Source organism: Oncorhynchus kisutch, linkage group LG2 (genome assembly GCF_002021735.2).
Source record: "Oncorhynchus kisutch isolate 150728-3 linkage group LG2, Okis_V2, whole genome shotgun sequence".
In the NCBI taxonomy this organism is placed as follows: Eukaryota; Metazoa; Chordata; class Actinopteri; order Salmoniformes; family Salmonidae; genus Oncorhynchus; species Oncorhynchus kisutch.
The window spans coordinates 30850400-30870327 of record NC_034175.2 but is presented as its reverse complement, the minus strand read 5'-3'; the positions used below and the strand labels follow the sequence as shown (position 1 = coordinate 30870327).

The window sequence follows — 19928 nt, the reverse complement described above, 5'->3', positions numbered from 1 at the left end:
AGGTAATTTTGCAGGGCTCTGGCAGTGCTCCTCCTGCTCCTCCTTGCACAAAGGCGGAGGTAGCGGTCCTGCTGCTGGGTTGTTGCCCTCCTACGGCCTCCTTCACGCCTCCTGATGTACTGGCCTGTCTCCTGGTAGCGCCTCCATGCTCTGGACACTACGCTGACAGACACAGCAAACCTTCTTGCCACAGCTCGCATTGATGTGCCATCCTGGAGGAGCTGCACTACCTGAGCCACTTGTGTGGGTTGGTAACTCCGTCTCATGCTACCACTAGTGAAAGCACCGCCAGCATTCAAAAGTGACCAAAACATCAGCCAGGAAGCATAGGAACTGAGAAGTGGTCTGTGGTCACCACCTGCAGAACCACTCCTTTATTGGGGGCGTCTTGCTAATTGCCTATAATTTCCACCTGTTGTCTATTCCATTTGCACAACAGCATGTGAAATTTATTGTCAATCAGTGTTGCTTCCTAAGTGGACAGTTTGATTTCACAGAAGTGTGATTGACTTGGAGTTACATTGTGTTGTTTAAGTGTTCCCTTTATTTTTTTGAGCAGTGTATATCCTATAGGACACCATATTTGGTCAGAGAGCGACGCCTTCATGGCACTCCGATGACACTGGCGGTCTTTACCCAAACTTTGTCAAGAAAGCACCAATCGGGGTCAAACAAATCTAGCTAGATAGCCAATGAGCTGAGCTTTATGGGAGTATCCAGAAACCATGTGTCTGTCGCAAAATGTAGGTGCTAACCGTTTGCGACAGCATGCCTTTTCCCTTTTGGACAAACATTCGAAGAATATTCAGAGGTATGAAAACTGGTTGTTTTGCAAATGTCGAACTTATAATATGGCTACTTATACTGGAAACGCTAAATCAAAGTCGAAGTATACAGATGTGACGATATTCTTGCAGAAAAGTTCATATAAATGCAACTGTCTCCTTCACGATTTGCCCATATGTAGCTGGGTGACTTCACACTAAATGTCATGGAGAATGCTCATACTTCAAGTTATCCGTCTGAAACTTTGCACATACACTGCTGCCATCTTTTGGACACCATCGGAATTACCAGAGTGATGACTAGAACTGGGACCTTTCTCTTGCATTTCCAAAGATGGCGGTATTTCTTTGTATTTTCTTCTACCAGCTCTATTGTGTTTATTATCCTACATTCAATTCACATGTCCATACACTTCAAAGTGTTTCCTTTCAAATGGTACCAAGAATATGCATATCCTTGCTTCAGGGCCGGAGCTACAGGCAGTTAGATTTGGTATGTCATTTTAGGCGAAAATTGACCAAAAAAAAGGGGGTCTATCCCTAAGAAGTTTTAATTAAAGGAACTATGTCCATTCGTCAGGTTAGGACGCCGAGGGATGAGAACACGTTGGTATGTCGGGTACTGGTTCCCCGCAGTTATGTTATTAATGACCGTGAGGGTATGTGTTCGGCAGGCAGATGCAGGAACGCCTCGAAAAGCAGGCTGCAGTTGCACACTATTGAGTTTTTTTGGCGAAAGGCAAAGATGGCCACACCGCTTGTTGAGCATTTATCTAGCTAGAACATAATATAAGCTTGTCGTTAATTGTGAAGCAAAGGACTAAATAGTGGATTCTGGCAGTAGCATACAACGAACGATTGTATGTATGTGAGAGACACCGTCAGAAGCTGTTTTGGTGGCGTGTCGATGGCTAGCTAACTAACGTTAGTATGAATGGGAACGCGGTCGCTGTTTTGGCTGCAATGAGCTTGATAATTGGCTAAATAAATTGCTAGAAGAATAGTGATAGTTAGCTAACGTTAACTGGTTTGCTTGCATGGTCGCTTAATGATCTCGTAGCTAGCAGAAACATTCGATTAACGTTAGATAAATACCTAACGTTAGCCAGCCCGGTGGTTAGTAAGCTAACGTAAACAGCTACTGTAGCTAGCTAACTAACTTATTTTGATCACCGGACCCTTTTACATTATGAAAAACTGTGAGTACCAGCAAATTGACCCAAGGGGACTTTCAAAACCCTCGTCAACGCAACCCTGTACCGAAAATGTGCAGAGGCCTCGGAGAAAATGGGAAGTATTTCCAGGGAAAAATCGCTTTTATTGCGATGGACGGATTATTCTGGCCAGACAAAATGGTATCCTGCCTCTGACACTCGGCCTTATCATTGTCACAAGTGGCCTCTTCTTTGCATTCGAGTAAGTGGCAATGCATCATAATTTTGCTTCGCTTTTGTTTAACTTAATGTTACCAGTCTAGACAGCCATCTAACGTTAGTTGCATAGCTAACTAGGTTGTTAACATTACTTCGTTGAGTAGGCTTCCTCAGTTATTCAAAGTTGCTGACTAGTTAACTAACAGTGAAGCTCAGGGCCATACAGGCTTACCTAAAAATCTGTCTTTACTGTAGTTTATTTTGTCTATTTGAATTGAGCTTGTCTCTGGCTCATGTAGATTTTAGGGTTGTACAGTAGGCCTATTATAATGGGTGTCTCAACCACTCAAGGCCAGGCACCGACAAGCTCTCATATCCACTCTTGTTCTTGCAGTTGCCCATTCCTGGTGACTCACCTGACCGTCTGCATACCTGTGATTGGTGGAGTGTTGTTTGTGTTTGTGGTCACCTCCCTACTGCAGACCAGCTTTACAGACCCTGGAATCCTGCCTAGGACCTTGCCAGATGAGGCTGCAGACATTGAGAAGCAGATAGGTAAGATGGATATAGTGTAACAGACTGGGGTGATGGCTGAAGAGCTAGACCAGCTGGGGTATATATGGGGTCAACTGTTTCAGTGGTGTTCATAGTACAGATTAATATCCTTCAACGGCATTTGTATTCAGTTAACATTTTGTTTCATATGTGATCTTGTTGATGTCAACAACACAATTGTATTGATGTCAGAGAATCGATCCCTCCCTCTAACCCTCCCCTGATTCAAGACACCTCAGGTTCCTCCACGTACCACCCCCCTCCGCGCACCAAAGAAATCCTCATTAACCAGCAGGTGGTGAAGCTTAAGTATTGCTTCACCTGCAAGATGTTCCGCCCTCCTCGAACCTCACACTGCAGCATGTGTGACAACTGTGTGGGTAAGGACTGTATGGGTAGTGACTGTTGTTCAAAGTGTCCAAATATACCATATCTCAATTTTTTTTATGTTCTGCCCTCAGAGCGGTTCGATCACCATTGCCCGTGGGTGGGGAACTGTGTGGGCAAGCGTAACTACCGCTTCTTCTACAGCTTCATAGTCTCTCTCTCCTTCCACACCTCCTTCATCTTCGGTTGTGTTGTCACACACCTCACGCTACGTATGTATGCTCACTCGCAAACAAACACGAATGCACTATGTTCTTTCCTTCCCTGCTGTTCTGTGACAATATTGACTGGAGTGTTCGTATTGGGTTGCTGACTTTTTACCTTCCTGTTTTTCAGGATCCCAAGGAGGGAATGGCTTAGTTCTGGCCTTACAGGAGAATCCTGCCAGATATCCTTTTCACACCAAACATTCTCTCTATCTCATTACAATCCCTATAGTGACTTGGATGCCCATGTTGCTGCTCTTGCTCTTAGCCCAGAGATAGAAGTTGACAAGGATTTTGTTCCTGGTTCTAAGACTTTGGCCTAAGCCCACTAATTCCTAATAGGATCAGTTCCCTGTAGTCCATTCTTCACACACTGGCAATGGTGTAAGCCTGTGGCTTTTAGACAGATGGCAAAACTTCAGAAGCAGGTGTGCAACCTAATGTTGTCACACTGGCTGGCTTGACACATTATGTGGTTTACAATATGTGATTTCTTATAAACCCAGAACAGTTAGTAATATGGTATAATTGCTGTTCAGGGAAACCAGTAGTTAGGCCTTCATGGCTCTGATATTGTGACTGATTGTGATTCCCTAAGATTCACACAATAAGGCCTTCTGATGATCATGTAGCTCTTGTTATTGATAGTCATTGTTGATAACCTTTGCTATAGTGTATGTTGAAGCCTTGACACAAGCCCTCTCACTGTGGTTGAACTAGTTATTTGCTTCTTCTCCATTTGGTCTATTCTGGGGCTTTCAGGTTTCCATACATACTTGGTGGCCTTCAACCTCACAACAAATGAAGATGTGAGTACCAACCATAGATCTTGAAAATAGTAGATAATGATAGCGCTGACATCATCCATGTATTCCTATAGAAAACTCCAGATGGTGTATGAGGCCAGAACTATTTGAATTTGAAGCGCCCCATATTACTGAATGGCACCAAAAATCGCTAAGGATCATGGTCAACGTAGTTGTTTTCATCCTGCCTGATAGCCTGCCGGCCTGTGAATGGTCTGTCAGCACGTGGTCCTGTGTGACGACAAATGTAGTAGTCAGAATGGATCCCTATTTAATACAATATCTCGATTTGTAGCGAACCTTAAAATAATTCAGTGGGGATCGAACTTGATCATGCTAGTTGATCACGCACATTTTAAAGTCCAAAACCTCTGTCTAAAAAGTGTTTGGCCTGTTTTGGCGATGGTAATTTACATAGGTTTTCTAGGGAAGACCAGGGCTTTTGGTACCGCTAGGTTGCTACTCAGGACATAACTCATTACTGCATTGGAGAAAGTAGAGGCTTCACAAGTAACTGAAGATTAACTACCTATAATAAACTCAGCAAAAAAAGAAACATCCTCTCACTGTCAACTGGATTTATTTTCAGCAAACCTATGTGTAAATATTTGTATGAACATAACAAGATTCCACAACTGAGACACAAACTGAACAAGTTCCATAGACATGTGACTAACAGAAATGGAATAATGTGTCCCTGAACAAAGGGGTCAAAATCAAAAGTAACAGTCAGTATCTGGTGTGGCCACCAGCTGCATAAGTACTGCAGTGCATCTCCTCATGGACTGCACAATATTTGCCAGTTCTTGCTGTGAGATGTTACCCCACTCTTCCACCACCAAGGCACCTGCAAGTTCCTGGACATTTCTGGGGGGAATGGCCCTAGCCCTCACCCTCCAATCCAACAGGTCCCAGGCGTGCTCAATGGGATTGAGATCCGGGCTCTTCGCTAGGCAATGGCAGAACACTGACATTCCGGTCTTGCAGGAAATCACACACAACGAGAAGTATGGCTGGTGGCATTGTCATGCTGGAGGGTCATGGCAGGATGAGCCTGAAGGAAGGGTACCACATGAGGGAGGAGGATGTTTTCTCTGTAACACAGTGTTGAGATTGCCTGCAATGACGACAAGCTCAGTCCGATGATGCTGTGACACACCGCCCCAGACCACGGACCCTCCACCTCCAAATCGATCCCGCTTCAGAGTACAGGCCTCGGTGTTACGCTCATTCCTTCGACGATAAATGCGAATCCAACCATCACCCCTGGTGAGACAAAACCACGACTCCTCAGTGAAGAGCACTTTTTGCCAGTCCTGTCTGGTCCAGCGAAGGTGGATTTGTGCCCTTAGGTGATGTTGTTGCCGGTGATATCTGGTGAGGACCTGCCTTACTACAACAGGCCTACAAGCCCTCAGTCCAGTCTCTCTCAGCCTATTGCGGACAGTCTGAGCACTGATGGAGGGATTGTGCGTTCCTGTTGTAACTCGGTAGTTGTTGCCATCCTGTACCTGTCCCGCAGGTGTAATGTTCAGATGTACCTATCCTGTGCAGATGTTGTTACACGTGGTCTGCCACTGCAAGGATGATCAGCTGTCCGTCCTGTCTCCCTGTAGAGCGTCTCACAGTACGGACATTGCAATTTATTGCCCTGGCCACATCTGCAGTCCTCATGCCTCCTTTCAGAATGCCTAAGGCACATTCACGCAGATGAGCAGGGACCCTGGGCATCTTTTGGTGTTTTTCAGAGTCAGTAGAAAGGCCTCTATAGTGTCCTAAGTTTTCATAACTGTGACCTTAATTGCCCACCGTCTGTAAGCTGTTAGTGTCCTAACGACCGTTCCACATTTGCATGTTCATTAATTGTTTATGGTTCATTGAACAAGCATGGGAACAGTGTATAAACCCTTTACAATGAAGATCTATGAAGTTATTTGGATTTTTACAAATTATCTTTGAAAGACAGGGTCCTGAAAAAGGGACGTTTATTTTTTTGTTTTATATTTTGTTTAGTACACTACAAATTTTTTTGAGGATTGTTTCTAAAATGTTATTGAACAGATGGTGAGAGAGACAGAGGTCGAAGATAAGAGTGGTTGGGTGAAAGGGCAGGTGGCAGATTTCAACCTATTCAGACACGGTAGACATTGTGCCGGAGGAAGCGGTTTTCCTGCTAGACCACAAGGCCGCACTACACATTCTATTAACCTAAATATACAGTACTTGAATGTTTGATCCTGCTTGGTCTCCAGACTGCTTCTTAACTTTGTCTTTCCTGTGCAGATAAAAGGCTCCTGGTTGAGTAAAAGAGGTGCAGAGGACTCTGGGAATCCCTACACTTACGACAACATCTTTACCAACTGCTGTGCAACGCTGTGTGGGCCCATGCCCCCCAGGTCAGTATGTATGGCTAAACCCCCACGTCAGTCAAAGTTGCTACTGTCATATGAAATGTATCTCAGTTCACCCTTTGTTAAACTTGGCTCCCGAGTGGCGCAGCGGTCTAAGGCACTGCATCTCAGTGCAAAAGGCGTCACTACAGTCCCTGGTTCGAATCCAGGCTGTATCACATCTGGCTGTGATTGTGCACCGCCCTATGTGACTCCCAATCGACCCAGCGTCGTCCAGGTTTGGCCGGGGTAGGCTGTCATTGTAAAAAATTATTTGTTCTTAACCTCTCTAGGGTACTTGGGACACTAACGTCCCACCTGACCAAAAACCAGTGAAAGTGCAGGGCGCCAAATTCAAACAAATCTCATAATTTAATTCCTCAAACATACATGTATTATACACCATTTTAAAGATAAACTTGTTGTTAATCCCACCACAGTGTCCGATTTCAAAAAGGCTTTACGACAAAATCATACCATGCGATTGTTAGGTACCTAGTCACACAAAAAACAGCAATTTTTCCAGCCAAAGGGAGGAGTCACAAAAAGCAGAAATAAAGAAAATTCATCACTAACCTTTGATCTTCATCAGATGGTACTCATAGGACTTCATGTTACACAATACATGTATGTTTTGTTCGATAAAGTTCATATTTATATCCAAAATCTCTGTTTACATTGGCGCGTTTGTATTTTGCCTCCAAAACATCTGGTGAAAGTGCAGAGAGCCACGTCAATATACAGAAATACTCATCATAAATGTTGATTAAAATACAACTTATGCATGGAATTAAAGATGTACTTCTCCTTAATGCAACCGCTGTGTCAGATTTCAAAAAAGCTTTACGGAAAAAGCACACCATGGAATAATCTGAGTACAGCGCTCAGAGACCAAAACAAGCAATACAGATACCCGCTATGTTATGGAGTCAACAAAAGTCAGAAATAGCATTATAAATATTCACTTACCTTTGATCTTCATCAGAATGCACTCCCAGGAATCCCAGTTCCACAATAAATGTTAGTTTTGTTCGATAAAGTCCATTTATGTCCAAATACCTCCTTTTTGTTTGCATATAGTACAGTAATCCAAATGCGCAGGCACTAGGTCAAAAAGTTATATTACAGTTTGTAGAAACATGTCAAATGATGTATATAATCAATCTTTGATGTTTTTATCATAAATCTTCAATAATGTTTCAACCTGAGAATTCCTTTGTCTTTAGAAATGAAAGGGAACGGCGCTAACTCTCACGGGTGTGAGCACATGGCCTTCTGGCAGACCCATGACTCAATCAGCTCTCATTCTCTCCCACCTCACAGTAGAAGCATGAAACAAGGTTCTAAAGACTGTTGACATCTAGTGGAAGCCTTAGGAAGTGCAATATGAGCCCACAGACACTGTATATTGGATAGGCTAAGACTTGAAAACCAACAAACCTCAGAATTCCCACTTCCTGTTTGGATTTTTTTCTCAGATTTTTGCCTGCCATATGAGTTCTGTTATACTCAGACATCATTCAAACCGTTTTAGAAACTTCAGATTGTTTTCTATCCAAATCTACTAATAATATGCATATCCTAGCATCTGGGCCTGAGTAGCAGGCAGTTTACTCTGGGCACGCTTTTCATCCGGACGTGAAAATACTGCCCCCTTGTTAAATTTAAAAAAAAAAGGATACAACTTGCAATCAATGAAATGTCCTCTTGGGTATGGAAATTGTCTATGTATCTTTCTAACATTCTCTTTTCCTCTCATGTCTTTCAGTCTAATTGACAGAAGAGGCTTTTTACCCCCTGAAGACATTCCACCTGCTGTTGCAGTGGACATGGGGCGGCCCCCTTTCCTGGCCAAGAATGACACAAACATGGTAGGGCCACCATCTAGTGGCTACATGTTCTGACCGTGCTGTAGCTCAAAAGTTTTCACCTTGATCCTTGGAGAATCTCAATTGTATACTCCTCGTGTCCTCTCACCTTCTTCAGGAGAGTGGACGCGAGGAGTATGCATTTGAGATTCTGCCCCTGTGCCTGTCCTGCATGAGCCCACTATATCCCCTTCAGACCCCCCCCCCCCTTCCCCAAATGTGCTTACATGTTATGTATGTTACATATTGTGTCATAAGAGGGAGGATGGTGCACATAATATTCTTATAATGCACATTAGGGATAGGACACTGCATCCATGAACATTACGTCTTGCTTTTAGTGATTTTTGTTAAAAAAATATTTTTTTACCTGATTTTTAAATAATTGTTATTTGCCTGAATTGGAACTACCTCTAAGCTGTACCCCTTTTTTTTTGTTTTTTGCTAGTTTGTATAGTTGAAAGGTTTCCACACTCGTGTTTATTGCACTTGTGTGCAAGTTTATTCACCCATTGGGTCATACAGCTGCACAAGACAATATATATTCACACAAGCACTGATATTGAACACTTGAACACTATACTGAGTTTCCTCCTACACATCTGAACAGCCAATGTATCTCTTGTTGCTAGACAGAACCTTAGTGATATCTGTTCTTCCTCACCTCATTTGACCTGGCTTCGGCCCCAAATTGCTCACTCCTCCCCAACTCACGGCTGTCATATTGTGTACAAGACTGTGTCTCTTCTCCCATAAGCCATTCTCCCATAAGAGAATGGCTAACAATAGGACAGATTGTAAACATTATACATTTCCCCCCTCTCCCTCAGTGACATGAATAAGTATATTTAATATTTTCAGAACCCAACAATATACTAAATAATACGTGTGAAATGAGTTCTGATTTAGAATAGAACATTATTATGCACCTGTCGGAACAGGGCAGGGAGTCAAAAATACAGTGTCAAGAAAAAGTATTTGAACCCTTTGGAATGACCTGGATTTCTGCATAAACTGGTCATAAAATGTAATCTTCTAAGTCACTACAATAGACAAATACATTCTGCTTAATCTAATAACACGCAAACAATTATACGTTTTCATGTCTTTATTGAACACACCGTGTAAACATTCACAGTGTAGGGTGGATAATGTGAACCCTTGGTTGACCTCCTTTGGCAGCAATACCCTTTCTGTGGTTGCGGATCAGACCTGCACAACGGTCAGGAGGAATTTTGGACCATTCCTCTTTAATAGCCTACCAAACTCGCTAACGTCCAGTCGCTAACGGCCAGTCGCTGACAGCCCAGGTAACCAGTGATTTATTGTCCCTCTAATCACTCTGACATTAATGCAAATACACTGCTCAAAAAAATAAAGGGAACACTAAAATAACACATCCTAGATCTGAATGAATGAAATATTCTTATTGAATACTTACTACATATATGTGCTGACAACAAAATCACACCAGTTATCAATGGAAATCAAATTTATCAACCCATGGAGGTCTGGATTTGGAGTCACACTCAAAATTAAAGTGGAAAACCACACTACAGGCTGATCCAACTTTGTAATGTCCTTAAAACAAGTCAAAATGAGGCTCAGTAGTGTGTGTGGCCTCCACGTGCCTGTATGACCTCCCTACTACAACGCCTGGTCATGCTCCTGATGAGGTGGCGGATGGTCTCCTGAGGGATCTCCTCCCAGACCTGGACTAAAGCACCCGCCAACTCCTGGACAGTCTGTGGTGCAATGTTGGTGGATGGAGCGAGACATGATGTCCCAGATGTGCTCAATTGGATTCAGGTCTGGGAAATGGGCGGGCCAGTCCATAGCATCAATGTCTTCCTCTTGCAGGAACTGCTGACACACTGCAGCCACATGAGGTCTAGCATTGTCTTGCATTAGGAGGAACCCAGGGCCAACCGCACCAGCATATGGTTTCACAAGGGGTCTGAGTATCTCATCTCGGTACCTAATGGCAGTCAGGCTACCTCTGGCGAGCACATGGACGGCTGTGCAGCCCCCCAAAGAAATGCCACCCCACACCATGACTGACCCACCGCCAAACCGGTCATGCTGGAGGATGTTGCAGGCAGCAGAACGTTCTCCACGGCGTCTCCAGACTCTGTCACGTCTGTCACATATGCTCAGTGTGAACCTGCTTTCATCTGTGAAGAGCACAGGGCGCCAGTGGCGAATTTGCTGATCTTGGTGTTCTCTGGCAAAGAGAACACCTGCACGGTGTTGGGCTGTAAGCACAACCCCCACCTGTGGACGTCGGGCCCTCATACCACCCTCATGGAGTTTGTTTCTGACCGTTTGAGCAGACACATGCACATTTGTGGCCTGCTGGAGGTAATTTTGCAGGGCTCTGGCAGTGCTGCTCCTGCTCCACCTTGCACAAAGGCGGAGGTAGCGGTCCTGCTGCTGGGTTGTTGCCCTCCTACGGCCTCCTCCATGTCTCCTGATGTACTGGCCTGTCTCCTGGTAGCGCCTCCATGCTCTGGACACTACGCTGACAGACACAGCAAACCTTCTTGCCACAGCTCGCATTGATGTGCCATCCTGGATGAGCTGCACTACCTGAGCCACTTGTGTGGATTGTAGACTCCGTCTCATGCTACCACTAGAGTGAAAGCACCGCCAGCATTCAAAAGTGACCAAAACATCAGCCAGGAAGCATAGGAACTGAAAAGTGGTCTGTGGTCCCCACCTGCAGAACCACTCCTTTATTGGGGGTGTCTTGCTAATTGCCTATAATTTCCACCTGTTGTCTATTCCATTTGCACAACAGCATGTGAAATTTATTGTCAATCAGTGTTGCTTCCTAAGTGGACAGTTTGATTTCACAGAAGTGTGATTGACTTGGAGTTACATTGTGTTTAAGTGTTCCCTTTATTTTTTTGAGCAGCCCATGAGCTCATGTTGTGCAACATTTCTATAGGCTATGCAATTGCATGAGAACTAAGTTTTCATCGACTCTTAAAAAGAGGATCCCATCAGCTTTCTATAGGCTAGGCCTACAATATTTACTTCTAAACTTTCCTAATATTAAGCGCAGTGCTTCGCTTTACAACAGGGGTATAGCCTACCTGTCGGAAATGAAAATGAAACGCAGGAAAAGTGTCCTCCATTTGCTATTTAAGTGCATAGATTATGTACAGTCGCAAGAAAAAGTTTGTGAACCCTTTGTAATTACCTGGATTTCTGCATAAATTTGTCAATTTTTGATCTGATGTACCTCTAATTCACAACAGACAGTGTGCTTAAACTCATAACATTTTTATTTTTGATTAGAGGGACAATAGATTGCTGGGTACCTGGCTGTTAGCGAGTTTGGTAGGCTGTTAATGAACATCAGCAGCATCAGAGCGCAGTTTTGGAGAAGCTTAGTTACCGTGACTGAACGGTCAGGTGGAATTTGACTTGCAGTCATGACACATGACTGCCGGTGTGGCAGTATTACGGTAACCGTAACAGCCCTAGTCTCAAATCAGGAAAATAGCACCGCGTCAGCTAGGCTGGATGCTGTGCAAAAATGAAGGCTACTTGACAGGCTTACCATTGGACTGTCATCTTCTCAAATTCGGAGGACATAAAACAATATAGAGGTAAGATATCGATTTTGAGACATGACATGGTTGTCATATTTTAGTACATGCTGTTCATATTACTGCAAAGTTATTGTTATTTTTTCAAAGAGACTGAAATGTCAATGGAGCACTGTGCGTACTGCAAGATCTTTATTTTCAAAGCCTTGTCATGCTAATTTAGCTATTTGCGGGCCGCGGAAACAACTTGTAAGACAATGGCCCAAAAATGTAAAATCCTTAAGTTTCATTGAAAGCTGCACCGCTCTGTCCACTGAGCTCAGTGCTTATTATCGGATGCATTAGCTCACGAAATCTGACTTTTTAGATATAATGTGAGTGATATGTTAGAGAAAGAACTCAGTGAACGATTCGGAACATGAAATATCATATTTGTCTTGGTAAAATTGATTTTATAACATAATGAAGTGAAATGTCATAACCAAAGTGTGTTTTCACCCACTCTGGGCAGAGTGGGTGAAAACACCCCACTGAATTATATATTTTTATCCTATAATATGAGGCATTGTAGAAGCATAATTATAAAGTGTTCCCATCTTAAATATGTATTTTTAAGGTTGGCCTCGAAGATTCCTTCATCTTGGCTTAGTAATGATCTTTACCTGTTTTTATTAAATGATTTTATGTTTTTAATCTTTCAGTAACTCCATATTACCATCAGTTTATCCTGCAGTCCTGAGGCCTTTTTTCCCTTGGTAGCTTTTTACAATTTGAGTGATTCTCCTTTTTATTCCAGAACTAAACTGCTCATCTCTGTGCTCCACAGTGTGTAACACTTTTATCTCTCAGTTTTATGTGTCCCTCCCACCCCACTATAGGAGGAGAATTGTCAGGGTTTTGCTCTGTCCTGCACAGCCTGAAGGGTAACTTCCGCATGTAGAGGGTCGATGGTAAGAGTAGGGCTCAAGCTCCAATCCATCACCACACGTTTATTTTTATCTGTTCAGTTTGCATGCTCATCATGTGTGGCTGCTATCATAAGTAACTGTGAAATTACATCACAATTTGTGAGAAATATCTGTTGGGATACTGGCTTATCACCCATCCAATGTTAGGGTTTTAATTTCAGTTAGTACATTGTATTCATCACTCAGTAGAGCAAGTGGAAAGGTGTTGTGAATTGAGCCATGGTATGTTGTGGGGCATCATGATGTGCCTTACCTCTGGAACTGCATGCCACTCTGCCACTATTTGAGCCATAACTTATCCTTCATCTCTAGGCATGTGGATGTCATGTTGATGACTTGATGTAGAACACACAGCTTAGAACAACTGTAGCATCATTCTCAAACTTGGGCCATTCCTATTATCAATCATTGTCTCTTATGCCCTGGGGCAGCTGAGCAGATGTGGTAAGGTCAGAGGTTACGGTAGCCTTAATGCTAAACACTCATCTATTGTTTGTCTCTTATCCAGTTTGATAAGGAAAGGTACTTACCCATATGCAATTGAGGGAGGAAAGTATCATATAACCCAGTGTAATGAGGATATGGCATGATGGTGTACTGACGAACATACCCTATTCTTATTTACTGTACTTTTGGACAGGATAAACTTCATGTCACAGCAGCCAAACTAAAGTAGCCTAACTGTAACTCATGACATTCTACCCTCTACTACTACAGTATTGCTTTCCTTGCTGTTGCAAATAATGGATACTTTCCCTGGTATAAACGAGCCCATCTTGTCAACCCCGGTGACCCAAGGGGAACCATACACTTTGTTCTTTCCTACATATCCCATCACTCCCCTAACAGGAGAGAAGGGAAGCTTCCCCAAGCTTTGTATCTAATTGTCTCTTTTGCCTTTGTTCCTCCCTGTCCTGTGCTAACAGGATTGTTGCCAACAACTTACTCTTTCTCCATAATGCCATGCTGTCACACCTAACCTGGTTATTGCTCTTACGTTAATCTCACTGTGCCGCTCCAAACTAATGCTTGTTTTCAGCTCCTGTGCATTTCCCTTCATTAACCATGTTCTGCCATGTCATTGCTGTCCGTCTCTCACTTCTTCATATCCCTTCATTTTTTTCCTTCTCTTGCGTTTCCTTTTCTCACTTTTCCCTTTTTCTTGACTTCTCTGCCTTCCTCCTTTCTTCACACAGTGCACTCAGAGAACTAAGGACCTTCTGGAGAGGGTGTTCCGCTCTTCTGAGCTCCAGGGCCTCTGGCCCTCTGGCACCCCCAAGACTGCCCCTGGCCAGGAGTTGAGTGTCAGACCAGAGTCCAGGTCCCCAGCCCCCTCCTCCTCCGCTGGGCCTCCCACCACGAGCTGCTCAGGGTCTGCTGATGGGCCTCTCCCCACCGGCTGTTCTGGGTCCGCCAATGGGTTTCCCCCCACGGGCTGCTCTAGTTCTGCCAATGTGCATCCCCCCACAGGGTGTTCAGGGTGCCAGGCCCCGTCCATGGAATGTCCCCCTGTGAACAGCAGCAAGAGACCCTCACTGCACTCCAACAACCCGGCCTTCCGCCTGGCCAGTCCCTCTCCCTCCTTCACCCACAATACCATCATCCTGGGAGACGCTCCTGACATGGGCTTCATCCCACTGCACTGAGCGGACTCTGGCTCCAGGAGGACTGCTTCAGTGAACATTCCCCTTCCACACAGCTCCCTGGAACTCATTAGTGGCTACACTGCCATTAACCTTTGTACGGGCATTTTTTTTAACCATTCTCTTTTTCATGGAACTTACTACGTCTTCTTCTAAACTCAGGACTTAAGCCAGTGTTTTCCCCTGTCCTGTTGGTGATGAATTAGCTGGTAAACATTATTTTCATAGAATGTTTTATTCCTCAAAGGAAAGATATCCTACTGGCAGCAAGTTAAACTTGGTAACACTGACAAGCATAGATTTTATACAAGTTTTATACACTGATTCATAGAACATTGTTTCACAAAGCTTCAAGCCATATGTACTCACTTGGCTGGTGTTCCAGCATAGTAACTAAGTAAGCAGTCTCTTTGCCTTTTATGTACTCAGTTGTATTACCTCTTATGCAAATCATTCATACACTTATGGCAAAATAGGGGTGTGTGAAAGGGCTTTTGTTAGTGGATAAGTAGGTTTTGGGCTACCTGGCTTCCTATGCTCTTGGTCTTAGCTGTAGTGAAAACACCCAAGGTCTCCCAGTCTAAAAGGGCTCTTTGAAGTTCCACTCCCTCCTTCTCTACTGGCTTTTGGATCGGCCATGTTGTGGACATGTTTAGTCCTTGGCTGCAGTTGAGACATTGACTCATTTTGATTGGATGAGGCGAGCTATTGTCCGTAGTGGGCTGTTTCCCAAGGTTGCTGATGACTGACATCGTAATCTGTTGGGCCTCTGTTTGTTATTTATCTTCTACTTAGGCTCAAAGTGTTCAGATTGATTGTTGGATTTAAACTATATTTATTTCTCACTGTGTTTATGAGAGTGTCTGAGGCAGAGAGAGGGTGTAAATGTGATAGGGAATTTATTCTGGTATTCTGTGTTTGAACTGACTGACTTTGACTGTCCAAGCTAAATGAACATGTGCTTTAGGAAAAAGTTCATTGTGAGCTTGCATTTTTGATTGTCCTTTTTAAATGTTCATTTTACATGTATTCTAATTTAAGCACTGATCCAAATACAGATCCACTACTGCCTGCTGAGTTTCTTGTGTTTTGGAGGCCAGTTAATATATTTTGACACAATGTTAACTGTTCAATTAACTTGCTAAGGATATTGAAATGTGACACCTGGTTCCCTGTTTTTCCTCATTGCATTTTTACTGTAATGGCATATTTGTTTTTTTGTAGAGAAGTAAGGTACAGATTAATAATGTGATATGTAACTGTTTGAAGCACAGAACATCTAGAAGTGTAAGATGATACTGCTTGCAGGCATTGCCTTTAAGTGAACTTTGCCTGTGCTGCTAGTGGCATGAAACCATATATCCCTTGGACTGGTCGTTTATCATTGACTACTATCTGTAACTACTATTACACTGAAGGTACAAGGCCACAAGGGGGCATTATTTTTTTCCCCAAATAACACCATTATTATGTTCTAGGTACCTTTTTATAGACTGTAGAGCAATTGGGGTAGGTCCATTGATGCCTACTTTTCCTTCAATATACTTAAATTAACTGTGTGTGTAGTTGTGGAGGACCGCTGTGTGGTAGTCAACCATTTGTGTATTCGTTCATTTGAAACCTTATAACTAGGTCAGTTGTATCAAAGATGTTCAGCGCTCCTACAACTGTTATTATGACTTTAAACTGTGCTTGTACTATTATGGGCTGTTTGATTTGGTTTTGTAGTCTGTAGATCATTCCTGTGAGGATTAAACGGAGGAACTGTACCATTGCTTTCTACTCTGTTTTTTCCCCTGCCTCAGAGGAGTCTCGTTCAGATTGTTTTCCACTACAGTTGTCATTTCTGAGGTTTTGCAGTAGCAACAATGACAATTCTACTCAGTGGAGGCTGGTGGGAGGCACGATAGGACAGGCTCATTGTAATGGCTGGAATGGAATGGTATGAAATGCATCAAACGTAAGGAAACCATATTTGACTTAATTATTTATTTATTCCATTCAAGTTGTTACAATGAGCTTGTTGTCCTATAGCTCCTCCCACCAGCCTCCACTGTTTCAATGGTATACCCAGGCTTTCTGTGACCAATTGGGTCAGACCACAATGCTCCCAAACTGGCACATGGCCACTTTTAATTAAATAATCGGAGGGTTCCCTCTTATGAAGAGCACACAATGAGAAAGTGTATGATAACCCCATGTGTTTGCTTGGGGAACATCCAATAATGAAAAGGGTCTTGTGCATGTGTGATACCCTGGCCTGACCACAGACTACCAAGTTTCCTGGCAGAGTTTGTGGGTGTATGTTTATGAAACGGGTACAAAGATATATATATATATATATAGTTGAAGTTTCCATACACCTTTTGACACACATTATGTCAATTAGCCTATCAGAAGCTTCTAAAGCCATGACATTTTCTGGAATTTTCCAAGTTGTTTAAAGGCACAGTCAACTTAGTATATGTAAACTTCTGACCCACTGGAATTGTGATACAGTGAAATAATCTGCCTGTAAACAATTGTTGGAAAAATGACTTGTCATGCGCTAAGTAGATGTCCTAACCGACTTGCCAAAACTATAGTTTGTTAACAAGACATTTGTGGAGTGGTTGAAAGACGAGTTTTAATGAATCCAACCTAAGTGCATGCGAACTTCCGACTTCAACTGTGTGTGTGTGTGTGTTTATATATATATATATATATATATATATATATATATATGAACGGATAAGAGGTTGCACAATAATGTTTTGTCACTCTGCTACTGAGCGACGCTCTCTCTGAGCAGTTTTGTGCTGTTTGTATAAACATTTTTTAATACATTTCTGAAACTAATCTCTTATCCTCCCATACATTTTTGCCATGCCATTATACAGTGCCTTCAGAAAGTATTCATAGCCCTTGACTTTTTCCACCTTTTGATGTTGAGATTCTTTGTCACTGGCCTACACACAGTACCCCATCATGTAAAAGTGGAATTATGTTTTTTGAAATGTTCACAAATGAATTAAAAATGAAAGCTGAAATGTCTTGAGTCAATAAGTATTCAACCCCTTTATGGCAAGCCTAAATAAGTTCAGGAGTAAAGTCACATAGGTTGCTTAGACTCCGTGTCCAATAATAGGGTTTAACATGATTTTTGAATGACTACCTCATCTCTGTACCCCCCGCACATACAATTATCTGTAAAGTCCCTCAGTGGAGCAGTGAATTTCAAACAGATTCGACCATGGTTGTTTTGCAATGCCTTGCAAAGGCCACCTATTGCTAGATTGATAAAGACCTTGAATATCCCTTTAGACCATGGTGAAGTTATTAATTACACTGGATGGTGAATCAATACAGCCAGTCGCTACAAAGATACAGGGGTCCTTCCTAACTCAGTTGCTGGAGAGGAAGGAAACCATTCAGGGATTTCACCATGAGGGCAATACTGACTTTAAAACAGAGTTTAATGGCTGTGATAGAAAACAGAGCAGTTGTTACTCCACAATAACTTAATTGACAGAGTGAAAAGAAGGAAGCCTGTACATATTAAAAATATTCTAAAACATGCATCCTGTTTGCAACAAGGCACTAAAGTAATAGTGCAAAAAATGTGGCAAAGAAAGTCACATTTTTTGGGTCCTGAATACAAAGGGGCAAATCCAATACAACACATTACTGAGTACCACTTTCCATATTTTCAAGGATTTTTTTCAGGATAAAAAATGTATGGAATGGAGCTAAGCACAGGCAAAATCCTAGGGGAAAACCTGGTTCAGACTGCTTTCCACCAGACACTGGGAGATGAACACAAGGCCAAATATGGAAAGCTCTTAGAGACTCAAACAGAAAGACTCACTGATTGTCTACAAAGTATTGACTCAGGGGTGTGAATACTTATGGAAATGAGATTGTTCTGTATTTCAATACATTTGCAAATATTTCTGAAAACATTTGTCATTATAGGGTATTGCGTGTAGATGGGTGAGAATTTTTTTTAACCGTAATTATCCATTTTGAATTCAGGCTGTAATACAGCAGAATCTGGAATAAGTCGAGGGGTATGGAAACTTTTAATACTGTATTTCCTGTATTATATTATTTAAGAGGCTGTAAGTAAGAGCCTGTATTGTAGGTTCTGTGTGTGTCCTTTTCCCAAGTGATTCTGCATATACACACAAAAGAGAAACTGGAGCGTGAACAAACAAATCTTAGACTAGTTACTATTACATAACTCCCTCTAAAACTGTATGTTGTATCTCATCCCACATCAAAAGCCTTCTCACTGCAGCATGTCAATGTTATAAATACATATCCTAACTTCAAATGGCTGGTCAGAGATCAAGTAGATGCGCCTCACAAAATGAGGAAGCCATGGCATCAGGTGTTTCAGCATGTTACATTTTGACCATAATCTACTTTAAAACAGATGTTGTAATTTCATTGTTCTATTTGGCTAATATTTGCCACCCTTACTATTAAACAGAATCAGGGTAACACCTGGTTGTGCCATTGTGTGACATCTGGACCAGAAAACATTAACCGGTAGATGTTTCATTGCTGTTTATGTGTAACCTTCATTTAACTAGGCAAGATAGTTAAGAACAAATTCTTATTTACAATGACGGCCAAACCCGGACAACGCTGGGCCAATTGTGCACCGCCGTATGGGACTCCCAATCACGGACGGATGTGATGCAGCCTGGATTTATAGATGACTCGGTTTGGATGGCGAGGCTGAGGCGTACTATCATACATGTTAACCCCAAATATTTTACGGGACAGAGGCCAGCTCAGGCCAACCAAATCAAATCAAATCAAATGTATTTATATAGCCCTTCATACATCAGCTGATATCTCAAAGTGCTGTACAGTGAGAGTATTGGGGGTGCATGGCCTGCCTTACCACTGAGGGTTGAGCTGGAGGGCATGTTTGGAGCTGAGGGAGAGCACATGGGGACGTAAGGAGGGAGCAGATCAGAAAGAAGGGGCAGCATTTACAAGTAGGTGTCCAGGCCAATGATAGGGGTGAGAAACAGATGCGTCTAATGTGTTTCAGATTAACTGATCCACCTCCAGGGCTCAGAGGATTGTAGGTTTGGGCGATATACTGACGGTACGATTTTCAATGTGTAAGTAAGTTATAACACAATAAATGATATCCAGTCAGGGCTCCAGGTATGCATTTGTTTTGGCAACTTGCTAGCTAAGTGGATAGATGTCAAGATCAAGCTTCTTGGTTACAATGGAGACATTCAATACCTTCCTGGATTAAGATAGTTTTTTAATATATATATTTTGAAATAGCGCCCTTGTGTGCACTTCTGGTAGTACCGTATATCCAGGTTTCGTACAGAAACGGTATGACAATATGAAAATCTTGATACCATCCAACCCTATGG

General features: G+C 42.7%; 1 protein-coding gene across 6 annotated transcripts; it reads left to right on the top strand.

Annotated features, from left to right (window-relative positions):
• The first annotated feature begins 678 nt into the window (after positions 1-678).
• On the top strand, positions 679-16307 carry LOC109865166 (palmitoyltransferase ZDHHC18). 6 transcript variants are annotated; one of them, XM_031793107.1, is made up of 9 exons: positions 679-811; positions 2553-2713; positions 2944-3093; positions 3175-3312; positions 3437-3488; positions 4013-4115; positions 6396-6508; positions 8271-8373; positions 14092-16307. In XM_031793107.1, the coding sequence occupies exons 1-9, from the start codon at positions 726-728 to the stop codon at positions 14539-14541; spliced, it is 1356 nt and encodes a 451-aa protein (XP_031648967.1). In that variant the 5' UTR covers positions 679-725; the 3' UTR covers positions 14542-16307. The 6 variants fall into 6 exon arrangements, with proteins under 6 accessions (XP_031648967.1, XP_020308871.2, XP_020308877.1 ...); XM_020453282.2 differs by having other exon boundaries at positions 734-1125; XM_020453288.2 differs by lacking the exon at positions 679-811 and adding an exon at positions 823-1125 and having other exon boundaries at positions 2641-2713.
• The last annotated feature ends 3621 nt before the right edge of the window (positions 16308-19928 follow it).